Genomic DNA, 23,680 nt, shown 5'->3' with positions numbered 1-23,680 from the left:
CACATCAGCATTGAGCAAGAAGTTGGAGTTGATTATCAACACATTTGGCGATATCTCGAGAATATCAAGTCTTCCAACAATGCCGCTCCAAGATATTGGACCGAGGATGGAGCCGGATTTGTGTAGTTGCTTATAATATCGACCCTCTAGAGAGCACAATATCGTTATTTGCTATTTCTGTAACCTCCCTGAACAGGTCTGAAACGAAAGATATGCAGCCAGCAATGGCGATTACCAATAATTGGATAAACAACGAGGCTTTAGGGAAGATGGATAAGAAACGGCCTGCGACATGTCTGCTGCGACCAACGAACCCAAGACAATCTAAAGCTGGAGTCAAGGAAAAGACAAAGGACCTGGACGTCGAGGGCACCAAAGTTTCCTTGATACCTAGAAATTCTCTAGTAAGTTCACAGGAGACCATGGTTTTGGCGTAGGAGTTAGCCAATGAAGTCGAAAAAGTTCAAGAACAAGCCCCTATTCCAGTTGGAGAGCGAAATGATGTCGCTTCTAAGGAGACTGAGTATGAGCTGCACGAAATCACAAGCCCGGAGATATATCAAACACGCCCGTCGAGCTCTTGTTTTCCAGAACCGAAGCATTCCGACCACAAACCAAGCGATGGCGCGACGGCGCGGGAACAAGTAAAACAGGATTCAACCAAAAGAATAAGCTCAACTCATTCAACCTTTACATCGAATACACATCCTCAGATCAAAGCACATCGAAAGTTCTCAAGATTAAGACGAATAGAATGTCAGTCGAGGGAGCGGGAGAAGTCATAGATGGGAGTGATCATGTCTACGACTTGGACAGTCTGTCAACACTGGATTTTGACCACAGAGACAAGCCGAGCCACTGTCAGTTGGGGTCGCTGTCGTACTGGCTTCTGAGTGGCATATGACGACTTGACAATACTAATTCTAGCATCTTATATGCCGTATCAGAGGCATCATATAGAGTGGATGGTATAATGTCCTGCATGCAGTTGTTGGCTGACTTGGACGAATGAGAGGGGCAAATAAATACCTAAATAACTACAATCAATGACCGACCACGAATACCATGGAGAGATCGACTCGAGTTCCTATTACCTCTTGAATAGTCATCTCATATCTTGCACAACTCACAACACTAGGACTAACGTAGTCGCAATGGGCGGGCATTGATTTGTTATTCTCATGTCTCATACATGAACAAATAAACGACGCTCATTGACTGCATCATGATATGCTGTGGATCCGTGGGGAAACACCAAATCACCACCGCCTTGTCCCTCGCTCGTCCTCTCACTCAATCAATCTCATGCATAGCATCGCCTGAAATGTCGCATCATAAATAAATCACTCTACTTCTCATTAGCACCGCATATTACAGCAGCTCACCAAATAGCAATCCCGATATCTCCACCTCCACCTCCACCTCCACCAACACTACAACGCCATCATGTCATCCTATACTCTTGAGCGTCAAATCGCAGAGCTCGCCGTGCTACGGGCATCGATCCTGACAAAAAGAGTCCAGTCGACCGTCAGCGGCATTTCAAAATCAGACGACTCTCCCGTCACCGCTGCTGACTTCGCTGCTCAAGCTGTTCTCATAAGCGCCCTCCGCAAGGCATTTCCCGGTGACAACTTCGTCGGCGAGGAAGATTCTAGCGCTCTTAGAGAAGATCCCGCCTTGAAGCAGCGGGTTTGGGAACTTGCCTCTGGTGCTCACCTCGAGAACTCAGACGACGAAGCCCTCCTTGCGAGCCCCAAGGATGCTGAGGAGCTTCTTGAGGTGATCGATCTTGGAGGACGTGGTCAGGGTGGGAGAAAGGGGCGATTCTGGGTAATGGATCCTATCGATGGAACAGCTACCTTCCTCAAGGGAGAACAATACGCTGTCTCCCTAGCCTTGGTAGAGGATGGAAAGGAGGTCGTTGGTGTTTTGGGCTGTGCAAACCTCAAGCCTGTGGATGATAAAGTTGCAGAGTCAACCATCGACAAGGATGGTTTGGGTCTTATGCTCACCGCAGTTCGCGGTCAAGGCACCACGATTCGCAAGATGGACTTCGGCGGTCTCCAGCCAGCTCAGCCTCTTGACAGCGTCGCCAAAGCCTCAAGCCCCGCTGAAGCTCAGATCATCAACTACTCGAGTGGTTCGACGTCTCGTCACGACCTCATCCGCAAACTCGCAAGCTCTTTCGGTGCTAAATTCCCCAACATCGAGCTGTACTCATCACACATCCGTTACGCGGCTCTCCTCGTTGGCGGCGGTGATTTCCAGCTGCGCATTCCTTCATCTGACGATGTGGTGATGCATATCTGGGATCATGCCGGAGCTCAACTTATCTTGACCGAAGCCGGCGGCAAAGTAACCGATCTCGACGGCAAGGATATGGACTTTGGGGCTGGAAGGGATCTGAGCCAGAACAATGGACTGCTTGCAGCTAGACAGGGTATCCACGCTGCCGTTCTTGAGAGTATGAAGACGATTCTTGCTGAAGACGCCGCCTCCACTTAACCAGCCATAAAATAAAAGGCTCTATCGAGAATCTCAAAAGATAACGAAACTTAATCCAAGATGCTGGTATCTACGTTCACATCCATATTCTATACATGCCAGACCCATATCTTACATCAAGCTGCTTCGGCCTCCAATCTCCATGCTTCCCTGCCCATCCTTCATTTGGCCACTTCTACCCACAACAAACTCGGTATATATCCTCTGCAATCTGGCCTTCTCCTCAGAACTGATACTCGCCCGTGTGTTATCCAGAGCCTTTATGAGGTGGCCCCATTCAATAACCACTTCCCTCTGATCGCTGCTTTGCGCCTTGACGTCTGTGTTGGCGGCGGGAGCCCCATGGATTTGCTTCGACTTCTTACGAGCTATCTTGATCTCTTCAAGCTTTGCCAAAATAGATGCGTTCTCCACCAGAGCAGCAGACTTGCTTTTTGGCGTCGCCTCGGTCAGAGGTTTGGCGTCTTTACCATAACGGAACTGGACGAAGCTAGGTGTGGTATTCGACTTTCCATTGGTTCCGTTGGGTCGTTTAGAAGTAACTGTAGGTCCATCAACATCCAAAACATCGTGAATAGCCTCGAGCTGAGCATTGGAGACAAGAGCCTGAAGGTCAGCACCCGAGAAGCCCTCAGTACGGCGAGCAATGTCCCTCAGTGGCCCATCGGATCCGGTCAACTCATCCGAGAGTCTGACTTTTTGAAACAGCGCCTTGATAATGTCGACACGATCCTCCAGAGAAGGCATATCGCACAACAAAGACTTGTCCAGACGGCCGGGACGAAGAAGAGCAGGGTCGATCAGGTCAGGTCGTGAAGTAGCTGCCAGCACGTAGACACCGGACAGCCCTTCGGCACCATCCATCTGTGTGAGAAGCTGGTTTACCACACGGTCCGTAACACCCGTAGAGTCGTGTCCTCTCTTGGGTGCAATGGAGTCAAACTCGTCGAAGAAGAGTACACATGGCTTCGCCGCCTGGGCCCTATCAAACAGATCTCGAACACTCTTCTCAGAGGCACCGATATACTTGTTCAGAATTTCAGGGCCCTTGACACTGATGAAATTGAGGCCACACTCGCCGGCAACAGCGCTGGCAAGAAGTGTCTTACCGCAACCAGGATATCCGTAAAGAAGAAGGCCGGATCGAAGGCGTAGCGGACACTGCGCAAAGATTGGCGCATATTTAGTTGGGTATTGTAGCGTCTCCAGGAGCACTTGTCGTGTCTCTTGCAGTCCTCCAATCGACTTGAAGCTTGTTGACGAACTCTGGAGCGACACATTCCTCAATGAGGCTGGCGTGAACCCCTTGAGAGCCTTGTCAAAATCAGCCCTTGCCAAGTGAATGGCGCCTGTCGAGTCTGGCGACTCAGCAATGGCACGAATGATAGCCTCGTTCCTCGCACGAGACACAAGGACATTGATGTCACCAGGCATGTAGCCGTCTGTAGACCCAGAAATGTCAAGGAAGTCAAGATCTGGATCCAATATGAAGCCGCTCGTCTTTGCCGGATGACTCTCCTTGCTTGCATGGCTAGCGCCGTCCATCCAAGCACCACTGTCTTCCGTCATGCTGCCGTCGGCAGTTTGTGGTCGACTTTCATCGCTGAACTGTGTCTGAGCTTCGTCAGCCGTTATGGCATCCTGCATGACGATAGATTCCATCACTCGGCGTCTCGATTCCTTATCGGGCGCCTTAAGTTCGACGATCTCGCGCACGACATGGCCACTGACTACAACACCATTGATCGACTCCTTGCCCTCGGCTGTGGCCAGGAGAACAACACCGCTGTCGCGAGTACAATATTGCCTGACGATCGAGCACAGGATCTCACCGACTTGCCTGCTCCTTCCATTGTCATTGCCAACCTGAAGTTCGGTTTCTACAGGACAAAGCTTGTCCAGGTCATCAAGAACTACAACAGCTTTTCCGTTCAAGCGTGCACCCCAGCTGGCAGTGGCGAACAAACGGGTCAAAGTTTCCTTTATCGTTGAGATCCGTGTCTCGTCATTGACTAGTTTCCGACAAGGGTAGTATAATGTATGGAATAATGAATCTTGTCGAAGCTTTTGTGCCAAGTGTCGAGCAATTGAAGATTTTCCGGATCCCATGCCACCAGTGAGAAGGACCGAAGAAAGGTGAACAAGATTAGACTGTAAGTTATCCAGCAAGGAGTCGATTCCAACAAGGAGAGAATCGTGGGTTGGTTGACGCTCAAACCCATCCGTTTCGGTCAGCCATGATGGCCGAGGGGTTGGTGGCTGAAAGTCAATCGGGAGTTTAGTATCGAGTCCAAGAAGCCAATTCGCAGCGTCTTTGTTCTCCTGAAAATCACCACCAAAGGCAAATTTAATGATGCCGCCTTCCCACCCCTGAGGGGGATCAAGACCGTCGTATAAGCTCATGATGGAGCCGTCTGTTAGAGGTCCTTGAAGAAGCCCGTCAGTACCTCTAGTAGCGGCATAGATCTGTCGGAACCGCTTCGCAGACTCTTCCTTCTCAGCCTTGGATTCTCCACCAAATCGCAGGCCTTCGACCGTCTTTGCATTTGTGGCGAAAGGAAAAACCTTGATGCTCTGCACCGCAGTCTTGGGGAGTTGCTGTGGAGCTGCTTGAAGCTTGACTATCCCGCCAACCATGCCAGAACATCCAAGGCTTGCACAAAGGGGTGACGAAAGGGCAACTGATTGACTATTGGGAGGATCAATCCATGATCTGAGATGAGCAATGACTTTTGTGGCCGCAGTCGTCCCAGCAGGAACGCCGCCTTCTTCTGGTTGGGGCTGTTGCAGGCCAGCTGGTCTAATAACATCGACCGCGACATAGTTGACCCCTTTGAAGGCTTCGCCGGAGAGAAGGTCGTGATCAACCCAAACACTCAAGTCCTGAACCAGGGGTCCTTCATCAAACCATTCTTCACATGAGCTTCGGTCAAGACCACGCAGAAACATAGTAGGCCTCCGCTCTTCCTTGGCGCTTCGCCGGCGCACCGTACTGGTCGCGCTTCGTTTGGACTTGGAAGTGCTGGCTACGCTGCGGTGGTCGCCCGAGCTGTGCGAGCTCTTTTGCCTCGTCTTTGGCGCAACGATGACCTCGGCATCGGGAGATATCTTTGCGAATGGCACGTCGGCCGGAGGTGAAGGGTCCAGTGAAATGACTTTAATACTTGCAGTCGATGTCGGAGATAGATGCAGTGTCAACGCATGGGGCTCGACGGGGTTGTCGCCAATTTTGTATAGCGGGTTCGGGAGCGCTCGAATTTGAGAGATGAGGTTCAGTTCAAGAAATGTCGCATGTAGCTCGATGATCTCCCAGTCCTCCGGTGTAAGGGGTTCAATGTTGACCGTATGCGCCAGCGGAGGATCGAGATGAATGGTGGCCGTGATCTTCTGCCCTTCTGATATACCTAGTGACTTGGCTAGCGTGGCATCGAGTTCGACAAGCTGAACCTCCTGATCGCGGGATGACCGCGAGCCATTGAGTCCATCGCGGGTCCCAGGAGGAGCGGTCCTCCTCTTGCTGGGCATACCTGTCCATCCTACAAATATGGAGCGCTGCTGGGAGCCGGCTCCAGTCGGCGAGGCCTCACGATAGCTGAGCTCGATGATGACATTTTGTGCAGGCTATACGGTACGGTCAGAAAACTTGCCAGTGGAGCAAATCAGGGAAGAAGAAGGTTCCTACAGTATTGACATTGACTAGGAGGGAGACCAGTGATGTAGGAAGGTTGACCAAGCAGCTCTTGAGGTGAGATAGGGAGATTTCCGCCGAGACGGACTGCGCATTTCGTCTGGGAGGCATGATGCGCTTAGGCAATTGAGAAGACTGTAATTCGATTTAAGTCGGCCTCTCACGGGAGGATATTATTACTTGTCGGTGGGAAGAAGCACAGCTCAACTCAGCTCAGTTCAGGTGCCGAAACATTTCCGATTTGGAGTCCCTTTCTTGTCCCGCAGCCGAGGTCCCTACACGTGCTCGGTGATCATCCCCGTCCCTTCCCCAGCTTTAGACTACCTAACTACAGCTTCGGTGGGTGGTCAATGCCGCTGTGGCTGTAACAGTGGCGGGTGTCAATTAAACTCTGCATGTGGCTGTGCGTCGCGACACGCGAAAAGACGCGTTTGGTGTGCGCGCTTGGAGGGAGGCAGGGCCCATCGCAACCACCGTTGCCCCCCTGCGGCTCGCCTCGAGTCCACTCAATTTGTGCATCGCGATCGCATCTCTCCATTCGCTTTGTACTATCCAGCACCGCACCGCACAAACTTGATCTTCCAGCGCTCTTCAAATTTGAGATCCCTATAAAATTTCTTCGCAATGGCGCTGCGCGAGTTCAAGGCCCCTGTCAGCTATGAGAAGCAGCAACGTCAGTACATTTCCTGCTGCACTTAGCTCCCCACATAAGCTAATCATCGGTATAGATGCCTTTCAGGAGTTCTTGACGGGATTCAAGACATCACCAGAGCAAACCATCACAACTGCACTAGGCAATATCACCATCGGAGAAGATGACCTCGACGACGAGTATGATTTAATGGAGGAGGATGGGCAAGATGCGAACCGGCAACAAGCCAAGGAGCGCCGTGCTCCTCAGTACAAGTACAAGAGTATGCTGCAGCAACTCTCGGATCGAACGATTGACGAGGCGACGATTGATCTTGACGATTTAGCAACCGTATGATTTGCGATACTCCCTTTTCCACCAAAGTACTAACATGCTTGTAGTGGGAGAACCAAGCGTTCGACGGCGAGGACAGTATGAGACTTGTTGATTCCATCGAGATGAACACAAAACACTACGTCGAAATATTTTCCCGAGCTGTGGATGAGGTCATGCCTCCAATGAGCGCGGATGTGAAGTAAGTACTCAAGTGACCCAAATGTTGATGCACCGCATTGACCAGCGAATAGCTTCAAGGACGATGTTCTCGACGTGTTGATGGCTCGACGACAAATCCGAAACCGAGAACTGGACGAAGCCGCTGAGCGAGACCCTACTGCTGCAGATGACAAGTTCCCTGCCGAGCTCACTCGCAGGTACACCCTCGTGTTCAAGCCCAGGACTGGCACCTCAAGCCAACCCACAAAAGCTCTGGCAGTTCGACAAGTGCGCGGCGAGCACTTGGGTCATCTTATTACCATTCGTGCGATCGCCACTCGAGTTTCTGATGTCAAACCCATCGTTCAAGTCAGCGCCTACACTTGCGACAGATGTGGCTGTGAAATCTTCCAGCCTGTTACTGACAAGCAATATGGCCCCTTAACTATGTGCCCCTCTGAAGACTGCAAGCAGAACCAGGCCAAGGGTCAACTCAACCCTTCTTCGAGAGCCTCAAAGTTCTTGCCTTTCCAGGAGGTCAAGGTCCAGGAGATGGCCGAGCAGGTCCCAATTGGTCAGATTCCTCGAAGTCTTACCGTGCTCTGCCATGGCACTCTCGTCCGCCAAATTAACCCTGGTGATGTTGTCGATATCTCGGGCATCTTCCTCCCCACCCCCTATACAGGTTTCAAGGCGATGAAGGCTGGTCTGCTCACTGATACTTATCTCGAGGCACATCACGTTCTCCAACACAAAAAGGCATACAGTGAGATGATTGTTGACTCCACACTGGTCCGCCGGATTGAAAAATACCGCCAGACTGGCCAAGTATACGAACTGTTGGCGAAGTCGATTGCTCCCGAAATCTTCGGACATCTTGATGTTAAAAAGGCTCTTCTTCTTCTACTTATTGGTGGTGTGACGAAAGAAATGGGAGACGGAATGAAGATTCGTGGCGATATCAACATCTGCTTGATGGGTGATCCTGGTGTGGCCAAGTCTCAGCTCCTCAAGTACATTTCAAAGGTCGCTCCTCGTGGCGTCTACACCTCAGGTCGTGGAAGCAGTGGTGTCGGTCTCACGGCTGCTGTTATGCGTGATCCTGTCACGGATGAAATGGTTCTTGAAGGTGGTGCTCTCGTCCTGGCCGATAACGGAATCTGCTGTATTGATGAGTTCGACAAGATGGACGAGACTGACCGTACAGCCATCCACGAAGTAATGGAACAGCAAACAATTTCCATTTCAAAGGCCGGAATCTCAACAACCCTCAACGCTCGCACCTCTATTCTTGCCGCCGCTAACCCTGTTTATGGACGATATAATCCTCGAATCTCCCCTGTCGAAAACATTAATCTCCCCGCCGCGCTGTTATCCCGTTTCGATATCCTATTCCTGCTTCTTGATACCCCTACGCGCGAAACAGACGAACAGCTTGCCAAGCACGTTGCGTTTGTGCACATGAACAGCCGACATCCCGATATCGGCACTGATAATGTTGTCTTCAGTCCTCATGAAGTGCGATCCTACATCGCCCAAGCAAGGACATACCGACCTGTCGTTCCTGAAACGGTCTCTGAGTACATGATCAAGACATACGTACGCATGCGAGACCAGCAGCAGCGCGCTGAGAAGAAGGGCAAGCAGTTTACCCACACAACGCCTCGTACCCTCTTGGGTGTTGTCCGTCTGGCCCAGGCCTTGGCCCGACTTCGATTCAGCAATGAGGTCACTCAAGACGATGTTGATGAGGCTCTCAGACTAGTCGAGGCTAGCAAAGAAAGTCTGAACAACGATCTTGGCACGGGTCGAGCGAACGCGGATCCCAGCAGCAGAATTTACAATTTCGTTAAGCAACTTGCTGATGCCGGCCAATGCCGTCCTGAGGATGCCGCTGGTGAGGAAGATCTCGGTATTGAGCTGAGCATGACACAATTAAAGGCGCGAGTCATCGCTCGAGGCTTTACTGCCGACCAGTGGTCCAACGCTTTGCAAGAATACACCACCATGGATGTAAGTATTTTTTTTTTTAGGAGACGCTCCTCGTATATGAACAAATCGCTAACCATGGTTCACAGGTCTGGCAAACCACCAGGAATGGTGCAAGACTGGTATTTGTCAACAGCGATCTTGATAACGACCAAGAGGATGACATGGACTTTTGAGAGCTGGGCATGTAACGAAGTGAGATGTTCTATGTAAAGGTCTGGCGTTTTGGCATATGAAGGTAGATGAGAATAGTATGCTGGTAGAGCTCTGTCAATGATGAGAATTGGGCATGAGGTTTCTATCACAACAAACACCAACCAATAAATAACTCAGCTGTAATAACAAGCACAAAGCTTTAATCGTTCGTGTAGCACAGATGGTCTGCAAAGAAGCAGTGCATTTTTCGGGTTTCCAACACCAGTATTGTACATTTCTAGAATACATTTACAGCCTCATTTGCATCAATGCAGCACGCTCCATCTCACCAACATTACCGTGGCCGCCCACGGTCCACTTCTCGGACACTGTTCTTGAATTGAGAACATGTCGGAAAAGCCCGCTGGCGCCCCAGTATTCCATTAAAGAGCGAGCCTCGTCCTTCGTGATACCTTCAAGACGGAGAACCCAGCTGTTCTTGAGCGCCTCGTACACACGCTCGTCATATTTGCGCTCATAGGGGTCAGGCTTGGGGATCTCACGGCCCGCCTGGCCAGCCTCGAGCTGCGAGAGAACAAGCTCTTGTGATGGATGGTGATGGGAGTTGTTCTCTGAGGTGGCGGCGATGACAGCGCCGCCATTAGGGAGAGGAGTCTTGCCAGATAGGGCGTCAATAAAGAGGCGGACAAGGGCCAGTTCATGGGCATGTACCTCGTTGAACGAGGGGTCTCTGTAATCACTGATCTTGTTGATGTGGGCAAGACCGTCAAGAGCAAAGAGCACGGGGGGTCGCCCAGGCAGGGTGAGCTCAGTCCATAGGGCAAGGAGGGTGGGCCATGCGTACTCGGCCTCCTTTGCGCTGAGAGCCAGATCAGCGAGGGTAGCGCCCTCCTTGAGGTTAGTGAACTTGGACCAGTCCTTCTCGATGTTGAGTTTTTCAAGAACGACACGGTTGGCTCTATAGAGGCTCTGTATCATCCTAAGGCAGTAGATGGGTTGGGAGAACTGCATTGGCTCAGTCTCGGGAATGGGTGAGTATTCAGTGTTGCCGTTGGTCAGATCCTGACCTGTTATGGTCAGTCAGAGGCATGAAAACGTGAAGGGGTCGTTTGGGGTTATGTACCTTCGGGAACATGGAATACCACCCAGTTGTTAAGAAGTGCATATGCCATAGCCTGTAGCATGGCCATACTCTTTCCAGACAGCTTACTACCCGTCAACACACACTTAAGAGCCTTCTTTTCCTTGGCCGATAGCTCAAGCTTCTTCATCAACTCCACTGTCTCTTTGCGCTGTAGAACATGAGGTTTTCGGAATAGGTTCCATGTCTGTGTCGTCTTGAAAGCCTCGAGGGCGCGGAGATGATCCACAACCTGATCAGGAATAGCAAACATCTTTCCAGCACTCTCTTCCTTTGTCATGTTACTGGCATCCAGATTTTCAAGGCCTGTGACAGGTAGAGCACTGTTATTGCTGAGCTGGATGCGCTTTCGGAAGGCCTTTCGCTCGCCAGGCTGAGGTTTTCGGACAGGCGTCACATTGGCACGTTTCTTATAGGACTTCTTGACCTTCTGTGGAAGGTCTCGGCGGCTCTTGATTGCCGGGGGAGCTGAGACGGCGAGAGCAGCGGTTGAAGTTGAAAATGGGGCGAGGAGAACCGGTATCATTCGAGGAGCCCTGGGAATAGTCGGCCTCATGAGGCATCGAAGCGAATTGGCGGACGCCATTGCTTGCAACACTGTCCCAAACTGACGGCTGACAGGCTCTTCTTATATATAGATGGCGAGAACGGCGTCTATCGTCGAGTTGACGCCGATTGGGCCGGTTCTAGGACGCTCGTTTAGAGGCCGTCGTGAGCTGAAGTTGAATGCCGCTTCGAAAATCTCGGGTGGATTTAACCACCCACCTCAAAGGTACTGGGGTAAGAGAAGGACTGCGGTCCTGTGATTGGCTTATAGACCCTGTTTCGGAAAAACTGCTGCTCACTGATCCGACATGCCTTATCGGGTACAGAAAAAAGATAGTATAGCATAGAGGACCTCAGAAAAAAAAAGTTCCAGTACCAGTCAGTACCAGTACCATAATAAGAGAGCGCATTGCAACGACAAACCTGTTCATCCTTTGACAAGTTTATGACGATTTCCAAGAGACCTCAACATCAGCCTCTATAATTATTATTTACTCCCACGAATATCGCAATGGCGCTCCCAAGCTCTAAGCCAAAGCTGCCTGTCGCAGTCGAGAAGCCCACGCCCTACACATTCGATCTCGGCCATCTTCTCGCAGAGGACCCAAACCCCGTCACTCTCGACCGCGATAATCTCGAGCAGTCCCTCGCTGAGCTTGCCCGGGACGGCGCCCAGTCTCTCATCAACCAGTTCCTCTCCACCTGCCCTCTCAACTCCACCGCCGAGGGTGTCCTTCTCACCCTTCCCGCCCCGAGCACCCGTCTCCCCCGCGAGAAGCCCGTTCCGCAGGCCAAGCCTCCTACTAAGTGGGAGCGCTTCGCCGCTAAGAAGGGTATTAAGCCCAAGACTCGCGAGCAACGTCGCAACCTTGCCTTCGATGAGCAGACAGGTGAATGGCAGCGCAAGTGGGGGTACAAGGCTCTCAACAAGAATGGCGAGGACTGGCCCATTGTCGAGGTTGATATGGAAGCCGAAAAGAAGCGAAAAGAGGGTACCTCAATCCGTGGCGATGGTCGAAGAGAGCGCAAGGAGAGAATCAAGCGCAACGAGCGAAAGATGCGCAAGAACCAGGCTCAAGGCACAGGAAAATAGGCTGCGACAGCTTTGAAAGGGAACAGGATTGGTCGGCAATTTATTGTCAGCCTTGGTCAAGACTATTGCTGTTGAGCATGGAGCGGCGTTCAGGACATTGGCGTTTCAAATCGGCATGTTAAAAGCTAGGGACTTGGGATGGTTTAGACGTTCGGCTTTGGAAGAAAAGAATGGAAAAGGAAGACGCTGCAGCTGTCAACTTCCTTGTTGTCTGGTCTGCTCCTTGTTGTCTGGTCTGGATTCCATGTCCCGGCTATGCGTAGCAATGAAATACAACTACCAAGGGTTCTCCCCCAACCTGATAGTTGATCTTGATGAAGATTATGCATTTAATAGATAAGCGATTTCTGACGAAGTATATTCACTAAATTCGGGGCACTATCTACTAGGTAGCGTCTGCCAATTTCAACTCTGCTGCCCTACAACCCTCCGCTCTCGGCGATTTCTAGTCATCAGAAACAGATTTACTCCATATTTTGGTAATCTCCATGCTCCTCTCTAGCTTGGCGTGTCTTCATTTCACTGCAACATGATAGCCAAACACAATTCTTACTAAGGCAGCTTGCCTCACCAGAGTGCTCGAGAGCGAGCTACATAATCAGCTTGGGCAAAGACGCGGTATGTTTGTCAATAAATCATCAGAATCAGAAACGCCGGAACTTCAACCAAGATTCCCCACTAACGCAGGGTACAAGACACCCCTGGACCATATTCTCCTCAAAATGCATCATGGGGTATACCAAACAACAGATAAAAGACAAAGTGCAGGTCAAGAACATCACTCGCCTGGTGTCGTGGATAGGTGAGCCAAATTTAAAGCATTCCTTGAATGTTTTACTCGATTGCACATTGCCAAACCGTTCCAAAAATGCTGGACCACTGTCCAGCAACGCCAGGCGTTAGAAGCAACCAAAAATGCGCAATCAAATCGAATGACAAGGTCATAAGGGCGTGCCATCATGAATTGGCTATCGCCGAAGGATGGAGTCGCAGACTGCATCATGGCAGACGCCGTGGTTGAAACTTGAGACATTTACCCTCAGTTGAGGTAGAATCGCAGAGAGGTGCTGAGATAGATTAAGCACTTAGTGCATTCTCATCTCGGCCTCAAGGCCTCTATTTCTTCGAGGTATGGTCTTTCTGCCTCGGCTATCCTTTTAACCACCTCCACGGGTAGCCGGGCGTGAATATGCTTGTGGAATGCAGCGTGTCGTCAGGATGTCCCTGATTTTAGAAGCCGAGGGGAGATAGAGGCATAATAGGTGACAAGGGCCGCAGCTCGCTCGAGGTTCTGCCTAACTCGCGCTCACTATTGATGGTCAAGGCGGTTGGGGCCGTCGATTCGTTCGAGACAACGCTTCCGTTGGAGGGGGATATCTGGAGCTGCTTCTTCTTCAGCTTTGATTTCTGGTCGCTGGGGCTGAGGCGGCCTGACTGCTTGCTGCTCCCTGAAGAGGAGAGTTGTTGTCGGTCGTCCTCCGACTCATCTTGTGGTCTTGGCTTCGCCGGTTCAGCGAGACCCCTCGGTGGAGGCTGGTCGAAGATCATGTATTCCTCCTCGATATACTTGGCCTCGTTCTTGCATCCTCTCCAGCAGTCGCGCCAGTCGCACACCAAGAACTTAAAGCAGAACGCGTCGATCTTCATACACGGCTGGAAGCAGATGCACAGATTCCTAAAGTCCATCTTGTTTTTGTCCGAGTGAGCTAAGAGAAGACTGAGGTGGCATGTGATGGCAAAAAGCAGATAATAGTTGAAGGGGGAGAGATTCGAGAGCTCTTCGATAAGTAGCTCAGGAACTTCCTCAGCACCTGCGCATTCTCTTGCGATTCGATCCTGTGCCGCTTTGGGGAACAGCTCGTCGGGAAGTTCTCGTAGCCAAGCCTTTAGCATCGAACCAATTATGTTGATGTCGTAAAGGTCGCGCTCGTTGAACAGGTTGACGTCGTATTCTGTTCCAAGTTAATCTGAGTTCCTTCGCTTATCAGGAAGACGGTATAGACTTACGTTCATCGAACTTGCGCTGCCATTTCTTGATCTGAGGCCCACTGCCTGGAACACGATAAAGACCCTCAACTTCGCATCCCTTGTAGTTTAGATAATCTATTGCTCGCCAAGGAAAGGCAGGCATCCAGAACTCCGTCTTGTCCCTTGAATCCTCGAGGCGCTTTGATATTCTCGTCAATCGTGTTTGTTCAACTAGTGGCAAGTTGATAACTTTTATTTGATAGTGTTCATCGTCAAGAGCATCCTTATCCTCTCGACCTCCACGCCCACTCTTGTTGAAAAAACGGTCACTCAGCATGCCAGCGGCACGGGTACCAGAGCTCTTGAGGCCATTGAAAAAAGAGCCTCCGTTCTCGTTCAGAGAGGACGGTTGGGTCTTTGATTCCTTGTCGCGTTGTGCCCTTCTGGTAGAAGACGAATCTCTTGGCGCGCGGTCCTCAGATCGATTTCGGACTGCAGAATTCATCATGTCCCTGATAGAACGATCACTACCTTGGTTCGCAGTCTTGTACGGCACAGAATTGAGGTGCAGTTCAGGTTCGTGACCCTGACGAGGAGAAGAGGCCGGGTTCAGCTCGGGGCTGGCGTCTTCTTTGTCGCGATTGGATCGGCTGCGGTTCAGCAGACCAAAAGGCTTCGACCTGCCTTTCTTTGTTGAAGACTGAGGTGAAGCAGTATCGTAGTCGCCAGCGGATGATAAAGACAAGTCGCTTCGAAGAGGATCGGCGGAAACGGGTTTGTGTAGAGTATGTTCGGTGTATGAGGCACTTGGGCTTGGATCCTGTTTGTCTGCATCATGTCAGCGGTTGGTCATGGACCTAGGCCTGCGCGCGATGGCTAAAGTATAATGGAACATCCCAACTAAGCTTGGCTCAATGTTTACATACCTCCGTGTCTTGGTCGGTTGGATCCGTCACTGCCCCTCGACAATACCTGAGCTCTCGTCTCGGTTTGTTTTCGGTGGTGGGCATGCGGTTGAGGCTGGTTCGAAGACTTGGGTTGTTTATTAAAATGGAAGAACCCGTTTTTGGCACCTTTTTTTATATCGTCTGATATTGGCTGTACTGCAGTTGTTACTGATAGATTAGGCTGGTGTTCTTCAAGAGTAGACGAGATAGAAGGATAGGTCGAGGGATCCTCGCGTGTCTGCCGTAAAGGCTGCCTTGATACAGATTCTCCCCTACTCCATTCGGTAGATGTTGTGGCAGTTGAGGGTCGTTGTATAGGTATTGGAACCGGTGCTGATGGTTGTGGTGGCGGCGTTGATGATGATGGCTTCCCCTCTACAGTTGCGTCTGCTAATGCAGATGTCGTGTGTGACACTTTCCTGTGCTTTCCACCTTGGTTTCTCAAGGGTGAAAACCGACTGTGGAAAGGAGAGGAGCGGGGAGACCGGGGCGATTTGAACTCGACCGGCGACACACCTGGAGAAACGGTTTCAGTAGTCGGCGAATCGTCTCTACTGCGTAAAACAGCGCCAGATTCAGACTGGGCTTGTGCTTGGGCTTGGGCCTGAGGCGAATTCTGAGACGAAAGCTCCAGCGGCTGCGGTGCCGCCTTACGACCCATTCTGAATCCTGTCTGCTCACGGCGCAGTCTCACAATCGCTGTCGCGGACGTAGACACCAACGCGGGCCCTGCTTCGCAAACTCCCACTCCCACGGTGGGCGAAACGGGAGGGGGTTCAAACAGCGGGCCAGGGGGGGAGATCGGTCTGTTGTGCCTCTATTCCTCAATCCGATCTTGCTGCGGGTCACAGTCGGATAATTGAGCAAGACCAGCCTGTGAAGGCAAGACCTCGAGCCGGAGAAACAGATATGCTCACAGGGCAATATGGAACGGGGGTTTGACGATTGGTGGCCGATGAGGAAGATGTGGGCGCGTCAACGATTCTAGTGGTGGTGGGAGTACTGGATGGCACTGTTGTGTAGGTAGCTAGGTCAGGGGCGCTCCAATGTCGCTGGAAAGCATGGGGGCAGAAGCCAAGCTGTCGGGAGTAACAGAGGACGAGATAGAAATATAATATAAGGGCAAAAAAAGGAAAGGGAAAGGGAGAAGAAGCAGGTCGGTCTGTATTTTGAAGATGGGAAGAAGAGGGAAAGTCTCGTAGTCTTGAAATGAATGCCCTCTCGCCTCTGCCGGCGGTGTTGTTTGTGTTGTGTCGTGTTATGCTATGCAGCTGGGTGCATCGTTGACTGTTATTAGATACCTAGGTAGGTAGGTACTTGGTAATGTCGTATTGCGTTGGGTTTTTGTCAGGCTTCAGTAATGGGACATTCAATATTATATCCGTAGTAATATGAATCCAATATTATTCGATCGTGGTAGGGCTAATTCTAGAGCCCGGCATTGGTGTGTCAAAAATGTCCGATTCCCAGCCGTCAGTAGGTTGCTTTGGAGAAGAGTGCCGCTGGATACACAACATTCGGTAGCCCCGAGTAACCAAGTAGTTCCAATCAACGAGGTAACAGCCTGCATATAAAGCTTACTGTTGACCGCTTCACGGATCGGTTGCGTATGGTCGAGTAAAGGTCAGGTATCAGAGCAGCCTGAGCAGGTAGTGCATCCTTGAAGTGTGCGTGCAGTCAGTCAGTCAGTCAGTGCAGCTGATGATGACCAAGGGTTGGCAGATCCCAAAAGAAGCAAGGGACAGAATGTGGAACGTTGTACGGAGAAGACCAGGAACAAGGGACGAAGAAACACCAAGTCTTGGCTTTTGACGGCCTGCTTAGTTACAGTATTACTTGCAGGGTGGCCTTGAGTGGGCAAGAAAACTTCTGACTTCTATGCTAATAAATGACAAAAAGATTTGATATAGATTTAGGTAAACCTGAAGATTATTATACCGATCTTTGTTTGGCACACTTACCTATTTACGGATACTGTCAGGAGTTTTCTTGCTCACTAAAAGGAATAGATCGGCTTATACGGAGTATTGGCACTTGCTTTACTTTTTGCCAGGGGTTCAATCACGAGGGGCTGCTGTGAGCAAATGGGTGACATCCAACATCCCAAACCAATCCATCTCACCCCAATAAGAGACACCTGGAAAGGCACAGGCACAGGCACAGGCACCTCATGTACAGACAGTCAGTCAGGTACTGGGTACCAACATGAGCTTGCTCAGATAATGTGGTTTCGGGTTCCAGCTTGCGGATAATAGGTAATTATTCATTCTCGCCAAACGGTATATAAATACCATTAGCAACCTCTGCAGATATCACATCTCGCAGATACAGCCCAGTACCGGTAATGAATATTCAAATCGAGCGTTGCGCGTCAAGTGTGTACGTGTGCTGCATGTAATGGATTAGTACGTGTGAAGCTGAAACGACCTACAAATTTTAGACTCTGTAACCGATGCCCGATACCGACAGGTACTGGAAATTCGGCAACCTAAAACAGCCCGTTTCCACAGATAATAGGTATAGACACAAACTTAGGTACGTAGATAAGGTACGCTAGCACTTATATCCATACTCCGAACAACAACAACCCGTGGACAGCACAGTCTACATCAATCAAATTCACTGGATCCAACGCTGAGGCCCTTCTACCCCGCTATATCTGTTGGACACCTCCTCGGCCCAGGGGGGTTGATTCTTCTTTCACATTTCCATTTTCATCCCACCATGAGGTCAGACCTCATAGTGGCTCCAGCTAGTCCTGATCTCAGAGTCATGAGCTGGCCACTCTCAGGCAGAGAAACACAGCAAAAGTCCCATAGTGACCTGGAAGTGCCTGGCAGCCAAGGCGCCAGGCATCGGAAGTCTAGATGCGCCCAAAAGCCATGGAGCAACCAGGAACGAAAGAGTTCTGTTCAGGGCTGCAACCATGATATGAAACTAGATGGCTGTAATACGTACTGCATTTTCTGACAACAGATAAGCCGAGTCTCTGGGGACGATTTGGCTACTAACTTTAAAGGCAGCCTCTTCATTTATATTCACTACTGCGATTCACATGCAGCAACTAATATCCATGTCACTCGCAACAACAAACTTTGCGATACGTACATACACTAGAGGCCCTTGACGCCAATATCGCTCCGTCAAAGTCAACTGCCTTTCTTGGAATTTCTCTGGAATCGTAACCTGGCCACTGGCTCCATCATTCCGGGATCATAGGCAGTTCCTGGATGGCCGGCAGCAGTGGCGCTCTTAGCCTTGGTACAGAGTGGAGGGCTCGGGCTTTTTCCAAATTCCAAGTACCGGTACTAGGCTTGTGTTCCGCCGTCTCTGCTCAAAAGTTGAGTTTCAGTCGAGTCCCGTTCTTTGAATGGTGCATTATCGATATTGGAGGGCTAGGAGGGCTAGGAGGGTAACAGACGGGATGCTGTTTTCGAAGGCGCAACGCCCTTCGCGAGATAGCGCCACCTTATTTTGACACCTCTGCCTTGAAAGTCGATATCATTCGGGTTACATGGGGTGCGGCATATGCCAGCCGCTTACCTGTCGAAAGTACAGATGGATCGGTTATAGAGTTGACGAGATGAGGCCTCATGGATCCCTCTCGTGAGTTTGGTGAAATTGCATATTTCCAGCGTCGTATCCGTATATCCTCTGACATGAATTTAAAGACAAGTGCCAAACACCCACTCAGAAGATTTGACGTCGTCAGCTTCAGCCGCCACGTTGCCAAATGTGGATTGTATCTTGCTTGGTTTGACAGATAACCCCATGTCATGATCTCCCTGTCAGTTAGAACCTGGCTACCCATTGCCAAGAGTGTCGACCTACATGAAACGTAGTGCAGAGGATCAAATTCGTTTCATGCGTTGCCTATGTTATTCTATTCATCATCTCAGCCTTACAATGATGCCCTGGTTAAATCAACATTCTTGAATTGTATCATATAAACAAGTAATATCTTATCATGCTTTCTCACAATATTTGATAAGCTCAAGTGTCTGAAGCCATGTTGCTGTCTTGAAACGTGCGATCTTGGGCGGGACAGATGATGGTCAGGCCGAACCACATGTTGAAAAGCTTGGTGTATACGCTGACCACAAGATTCAACGATTGGATAACCCAACCAAGTGATGCCATGTTCCACGGTTATTTTGCACCGTTTGTCAATTATCTCATCATTGCACTTGATCAGCTAGCAAATCACACTTTTCTTCTTCTTCTAGAGCGTAGCCACTACCTAGGTATGTCTTCATTTCAATTCTGGACTCCGACCAAACAGCTGGCTGTTGGCCCGATCGACATCTACCTAGCATGAGTTAACAAATTCCGCAATCTCTTTGTTGAATCTCTCTGGCTCCTCGTAAAATAGCCAATGTCCAGAATCAAACACCGATGACCTTGCTAGTCCTGGCCTTGACTTCTCTACGCGTCTCACGCTCTCGAGCATTCCTTCGAGTGGAAAGCAGCTTGATCGTCGACCGGCCATAACCAGCACCGGAACCGTGATTGTTTCAATGGCTTCTCGGTGGTCGTAGCGAGTATGGTCTGCCAGTAGTCGTGCTAGCCATGTTTGATCGCATTTCGCACTGATGTTCGTAAAGAAGGCTTCATCCTTGGCTTGTTGCTCAGCCGAAATCCCCTCTTCCTCCTTCGGGGCATATCGATATCCTAAGCAGCCTATTGCAAGGTCGATATGCGCCTTCTGAGAGTTATTGATCCAGTTGTATTGTGCGGCAAGCATGGTCTTCTCGTCGTAACATCCGGTATGCGCCTTGCTTTCGTCCCATCCATCAAACACTGAACGATCTTGCAGAGGCGCCTGATCAACAAATACAAACCCCGCAAAGTCATTGCAACCAAAGAGTTCCACGTAAGTCCAGAGTACAGCGGCGCCAATCGAACACCCAACAGGCACAATACTGACAGATGCTGTCTTGTGAATATGAGCAACAAGGCCTGAAAGATCAGCGGCCAACCGCGCGACATGATAACCACCACGAGTTTGGCTGGAGTCCCCATGTCCTCGCATGTCTGGGGCAACAACCCAGAGTGATTTGCTCAAGGACGTAAAGTTGCGGATGAAGTAATCGCTAGAGCCACTGAAGCCGTGCATGAGCAGGACACATTTCTCAGGTGCAACTCCTGCAACTTCCTTCAGTGGTAAGGAAGACTGAAAGGCGATTTTGCATCCATCGTTGGCGGTGAAATGTTCTTTGTGCATGATTTTGGGCGATACGATGGTCGCCTCTGGGTACTAAGGTTGTCTATCTGGTGACTTGCAGTTGATGATGAGAGAGGGTTATATCCATAGGTTAGTACCTAGGATGCTTTTGTGGAGTTTTCCACGCTTTCCTGAATTAAAGACAGTCCTAGCTGGGCCAACATTGGATCTCTAAATATGTAAGTCGCATAACCTGTCATCCCACCATATATCAAATCAGAGATATGATATAGGTAAGCACTTAAGAAGATATCACCGAATTCCAAATAGAAGATGACCCATCCATATTCATTTGACTAAATGTGTTTATCTTGGCGCTTTTAGAACGCACTCATGCACTCAACAGCTTGCAAGGCTTGATACCGTGCATTTGTCTCTTGGAAAGACCTTCAGGTACAATTAACTGTTCTCTACCTTATTTGCAAATAATTCTTTAAATATGGCCACACCATTATTAGAACAAGATATTTGTCAGATTATCTACTACTCTGTAGAGACCTAGATAATGCTAGGTGCCCTGGTCAAGGGTAGGTAGGTACATGAGGTCCGTAAAGTTCCAGGTGGCCAGGCAACGCTTACGTAACAGCGCACATAGAAAATTCTCTCCGTGTCAACCTCAGCGAATTCGTTCAACTTACTCCGTACTTCATCCTTTGACAATATGTCCCAAGACTCGACAGGCCAAAAAGGTACAGAACTCTCTGTCGATGCTCACGTGAAGTATGTCCAGAGCCTGGATACAAGAAAGGATGAGCTCGACTACTGGCTTACCGAGCATCTGCGACTCAATGGCTTGTATTGGGGATTAAACGCACTCTTCCTCCTGGGACGGCCAGAGGCTCTCCCTCGACAGGATGTCATCGATTTCACTCTCTCCTGCCAGCATGAAAATGGCGGGTTCGGTGCAGCACCTGGCCATGATGCTCACATGCTGTCCACAGTAAGTGCTGTGCAGATTCTCGCCATGACGGATGCTCTCGACCAGCTGGAAACAAAAGGCAAAGGCAAGAACCAGGTTGGCAAGTGTAGGTATTTTGCAAGGTCCACAGTGCCTTCTATGCACACACTGACCACCAACAGTCATCGCGGGACTGCAGAATCAAGAGAACGGCACATTTGCCGGGGATGAATGGGGCGAGGAGGATACCCGGTTCTTGTACGGTGCATTCAATGCCCTGTCCTTACTCGGTCTTATGTCCCTTATCAACGTCGACAAGGCTGTTACACACATTATCGCTTGTGCCAACTTTGACGGTGGCTATGGAACAGGGCCTGGTGCGGAGTCGCATTCGGGTCAGATCTTTACTTGCGTTGCCGCCCTCGCAATAGTTGGCCGGCTTGATCTCGTGGACAAAGAGAAGCTCGGCAGATGGTTGAGCGAGAGACAAGTTCCCTGTGGTGGCCTTAACGGTCGACCCGAAAAAGACGAGGATGTATGCTACAGCTGGTGGGTATTGAGCAGTCTCGCCATGATTGAGCGCACGCATTGGATCGACCGCGATGCACTTATCGCTTTCATTCTCAAATGTCAAGATACCGAAACTGGTGGTATCTCTGATCGACCTGGTAATATGGTCGATGTTTGGCATACCCAGTTCGGCTTATGTGGTCTTAGTCTTCTGGGCTATCCAGGTCTCGAGGCAGTCGATCCAGTATATTGCATGCCCAAGGCGATAACAAAGACACTTCTCGGCTGATCGTCTATACGTCTATGAGCCCGTCTTTCCCTTATACATCTTACCCAATGGTGCCAGCCACCACCCTCTGACCATTCATAGCACATGCTTACGACGTTGTTCAGTGATAGCATGTGAATATGGTTGAGGGAAGAGAAACTGTTGGTTTTTTCAGGGACATCGCTTGACTCCGTGGTGTTCGTCCCGTGAAGTCCTTCAAACATGTATTGGTACTGAGCTTGTCAAGACATGTGCTCATATCACAGAATCAGGATAGATATGGATGGCCTCATATCTCTGAACCTGGTCATGTTGGACCAACACTGTATTGCCCTTACTTTAATTAATCCACCAAAGTACTAATCTTTCAATGTCAATACAAAATTTCCTGCCACTGACGACACAATCGCCTCGCCTAACTCACCCTCGGGCTCTCCTCGTGCTGCAAATGTTTGCTCCTTGGTCACGACTATCACACGTATCCTAGGTTCCATTTTTATCAATTACCTACTTCCCTGGCATTTCTCAATACTACCTACTAAGTGTACGAAGAGCAGTGCTTGGCAGCCTCCTCCGGCATAAGATGCTACTGGCCTCCTGTTCCTTGCGCCGCACAGCTGAAATCCGTGCCTGCCCTTCATGCCTCAGAATGTTTCCTGAGGCTCACAGGGCTTTCGGGGCACCTACCGACACGCTCCTCCCCCCCTGAAAGTCAGACCTGGCTAGCCCCTCTTCAAGTACCCCCCATCTCCTTCCCCAGAATTCTGGTCCTCTACTAGCTTACCTGGTACCTCAAGGTTGAGGTGGTTACCTTACGACTTGGGATGTATCAAAATCATATCAATCACCTGCATCTCCTCTTCCTTTGATATTCCATTGTCTTCAACTAAGGTATACCAACCTGCCCACCTGAGTGCCTAGTAGGTACCTTACCTACCAAGGTCGATCTGGTAGATACCTTTCGTCTCTGAGTACACTTCCGAAGAGTCTTTCAATTCTTACTACTCGACTCCGACTGTTCTGGTATTTTCGCATATCTGGCATCGTTGTTTGAGGAACCTTGTTCTTCACAATATTGTCCCGAGAGCTCTTGCTGCCAGCAGGACAATCCCTCCCAAGATACGGTGAGTTTCAAATGCTTCTTTTCTCCCTTTGTACATACCTACTTAGGTACAGCTTGAATAACAAAGGAGCTGGGAAGACGAGAGCCCTAGATGGTGGCTTTCCTTGACTGCGAACAAGAAGATCTCGGCCCTGGAATCAGGAATGACCGTGCTGATTACTTCTACTACAGTATTAAGGCTACTTACCTACTTAAGGTACCTAGAGAAACCCGGTTCTTTCTCAAGCGCCATGTCCTTTTGACTACCTTAGTCCGAAGCAATACCAAGCAGGAAGCGGACTTTGATCTAGGTAGACACAAGAAGGGGCAAGGTCTAAGAGGTATGGGAAGCTTCTGCACCCTTTCCGCAGACTACCGCTCTTGACAGTATCGAGATATTTATCTTTCGCGCGAGTTCTCCTAGAATCGTTACTGTCCAGGTATGCCATTCGAGGCAAACAGGGCAGGTGACTTCTGATCTCGTGGTAGACAGCACTTTCCAAGTTCGAAGACGTT

General features: G+C 50.0%; 8 protein-coding genes across 8 annotated transcripts; 4 read left to right on the top strand and 4 right to left on the bottom strand.

Annotated features, from left to right (window-relative positions):
* Positions 1-1,446: 1,446 nt before the first annotated feature.
* Positions 1,447-2,508, top strand: FTJAE_11903 (3 (2) 5 bisphosphate nucleotidase; the record flags this gene model as incomplete). Its single annotated transcript, XM_037344896.1, has 1 exon — positions 1,447-2,508. One exon carries the CDS (start codon positions 1,447-1,449, stop codon positions 2,506-2,508), a length of 1,062 nt encoding a protein of 353 aa, XP_037201053.1.
* A 111-nt stretch (positions 2,509-2,619) lies between these two features.
* Positions 2,620-6,307, bottom strand: FTJAE_11902 (uncharacterized protein; the record flags this gene model as incomplete). The annotated part of the gene is made up of 2 exons (XM_037344895.1): positions 2,620-6,129; positions 6,191-6,307. 2 exons carry the CDS (start codon positions 6,305-6,307, stop codon positions 2,620-2,622), a joined length of 3,627 nt encoding a protein of 1,208 aa, XP_037201052.1.
* Positions 6,308-6,820: 513 nt separating this feature from the next.
* On the top strand, positions 6,821-9,487 carry FTJAE_11901 (DNA replication licensing factor; the record flags this gene model as incomplete). Its single annotated transcript, XM_037344894.1, has 5 exons — positions 6,821-6,869; positions 6,925-7,178; positions 7,229-7,362; positions 7,415-9,335; positions 9,401-9,487. The coding sequence occupies 5 exons, from the start codon at positions 6,821-6,823 to the stop codon at positions 9,485-9,487; spliced, it is 2,445 nt and encodes an 814-aa protein (XP_037201051.1).
* A 268-nt stretch (positions 9,488-9,755) lies between these two features.
* Positions 9,756-11,194, bottom strand: FTJAE_11900 (uncharacterized protein; the record flags this gene model as incomplete). Its single annotated transcript, XM_037344893.1, has 2 exons — positions 9,756-10,534; positions 10,591-11,194. The coding sequence occupies 2 exons, from the start codon at positions 11,192-11,194 to the stop codon at positions 9,756-9,758; spliced, it is 1,383 nt and encodes a 460-aa protein (XP_037201050.1).
* A 471-nt stretch (positions 11,195-11,665) lies between these two features.
* On the top strand, positions 11,666-12,247 carry FTJAE_11899 (ribosome biogenesis protein; the record flags this gene model as incomplete). Its single annotated transcript, XM_037344890.1, has 1 exon — positions 11,666-12,247. One exon carries the CDS (start codon positions 11,666-11,668, stop codon positions 12,245-12,247), a length of 582 nt encoding a protein of 193 aa, XP_037201049.1.
* A 1,230-nt stretch (positions 12,248-13,477) lies between these two features.
* FTJAE_11898 (GTPase-activating beta-chimerin) lies at positions 13,478-15,823 on the bottom strand (the record flags this gene model as incomplete). The annotated part of the gene is made up of 3 exons (XM_037344889.1): positions 13,478-14,199; positions 14,255-15,043; positions 15,679-15,823. 3 exons carry the CDS (start codon positions 15,821-15,823, stop codon positions 13,478-13,480), a joined length of 1,656 nt encoding a protein of 551 aa, XP_037201048.1.
* Positions 15,824-19,471: 3,648 nt separating this feature from the next.
* On the bottom strand, positions 19,472-20,386 carry FTJAE_11897 (non-heme chloroperoxidase; the record flags this gene model as incomplete). Its single annotated transcript, XM_037344888.1, has 1 exon — positions 19,472-20,386. One exon carries the CDS (start codon positions 20,384-20,386, stop codon positions 19,472-19,474), a length of 915 nt encoding a protein of 304 aa, XP_037201047.1.
* Positions 20,387-21,047: 661 nt separating this feature from the next.
* On the top strand, positions 21,048-22,083 carry FTJAE_11896 (geranylgeranyl transferase type-2 subunit beta; the record flags this gene model as incomplete). Its single annotated transcript, XM_037344887.1, has 2 exons — positions 21,048-21,411; positions 21,467-22,083. The coding sequence occupies 2 exons, from the start codon at positions 21,048-21,050 to the stop codon at positions 22,081-22,083; spliced, it is 981 nt and encodes a 326-aa protein (XP_037201046.1).
* Positions 22,084-23,680: the final 1,597 nt, after the last annotated feature.

This window comes from Fusarium tjaetaba (genome assembly GCF_013396195.1).
Source record: "Fusarium tjaetaba strain NRRL 66243 chromosome Unknown NRRL66243_c0000306, whole genome shotgun sequence".
NCBI classification, from domain to species: Eukaryota; Fungi; Ascomycota; class Sordariomycetes; order Hypocreales; family Nectriaceae; genus Fusarium; species Fusarium tjaetaba.
The sequence above is the reverse complement of the archived record's forward strand: the minus strand, read 5'-3'. Positions and strand labels throughout refer to the sequence as shown.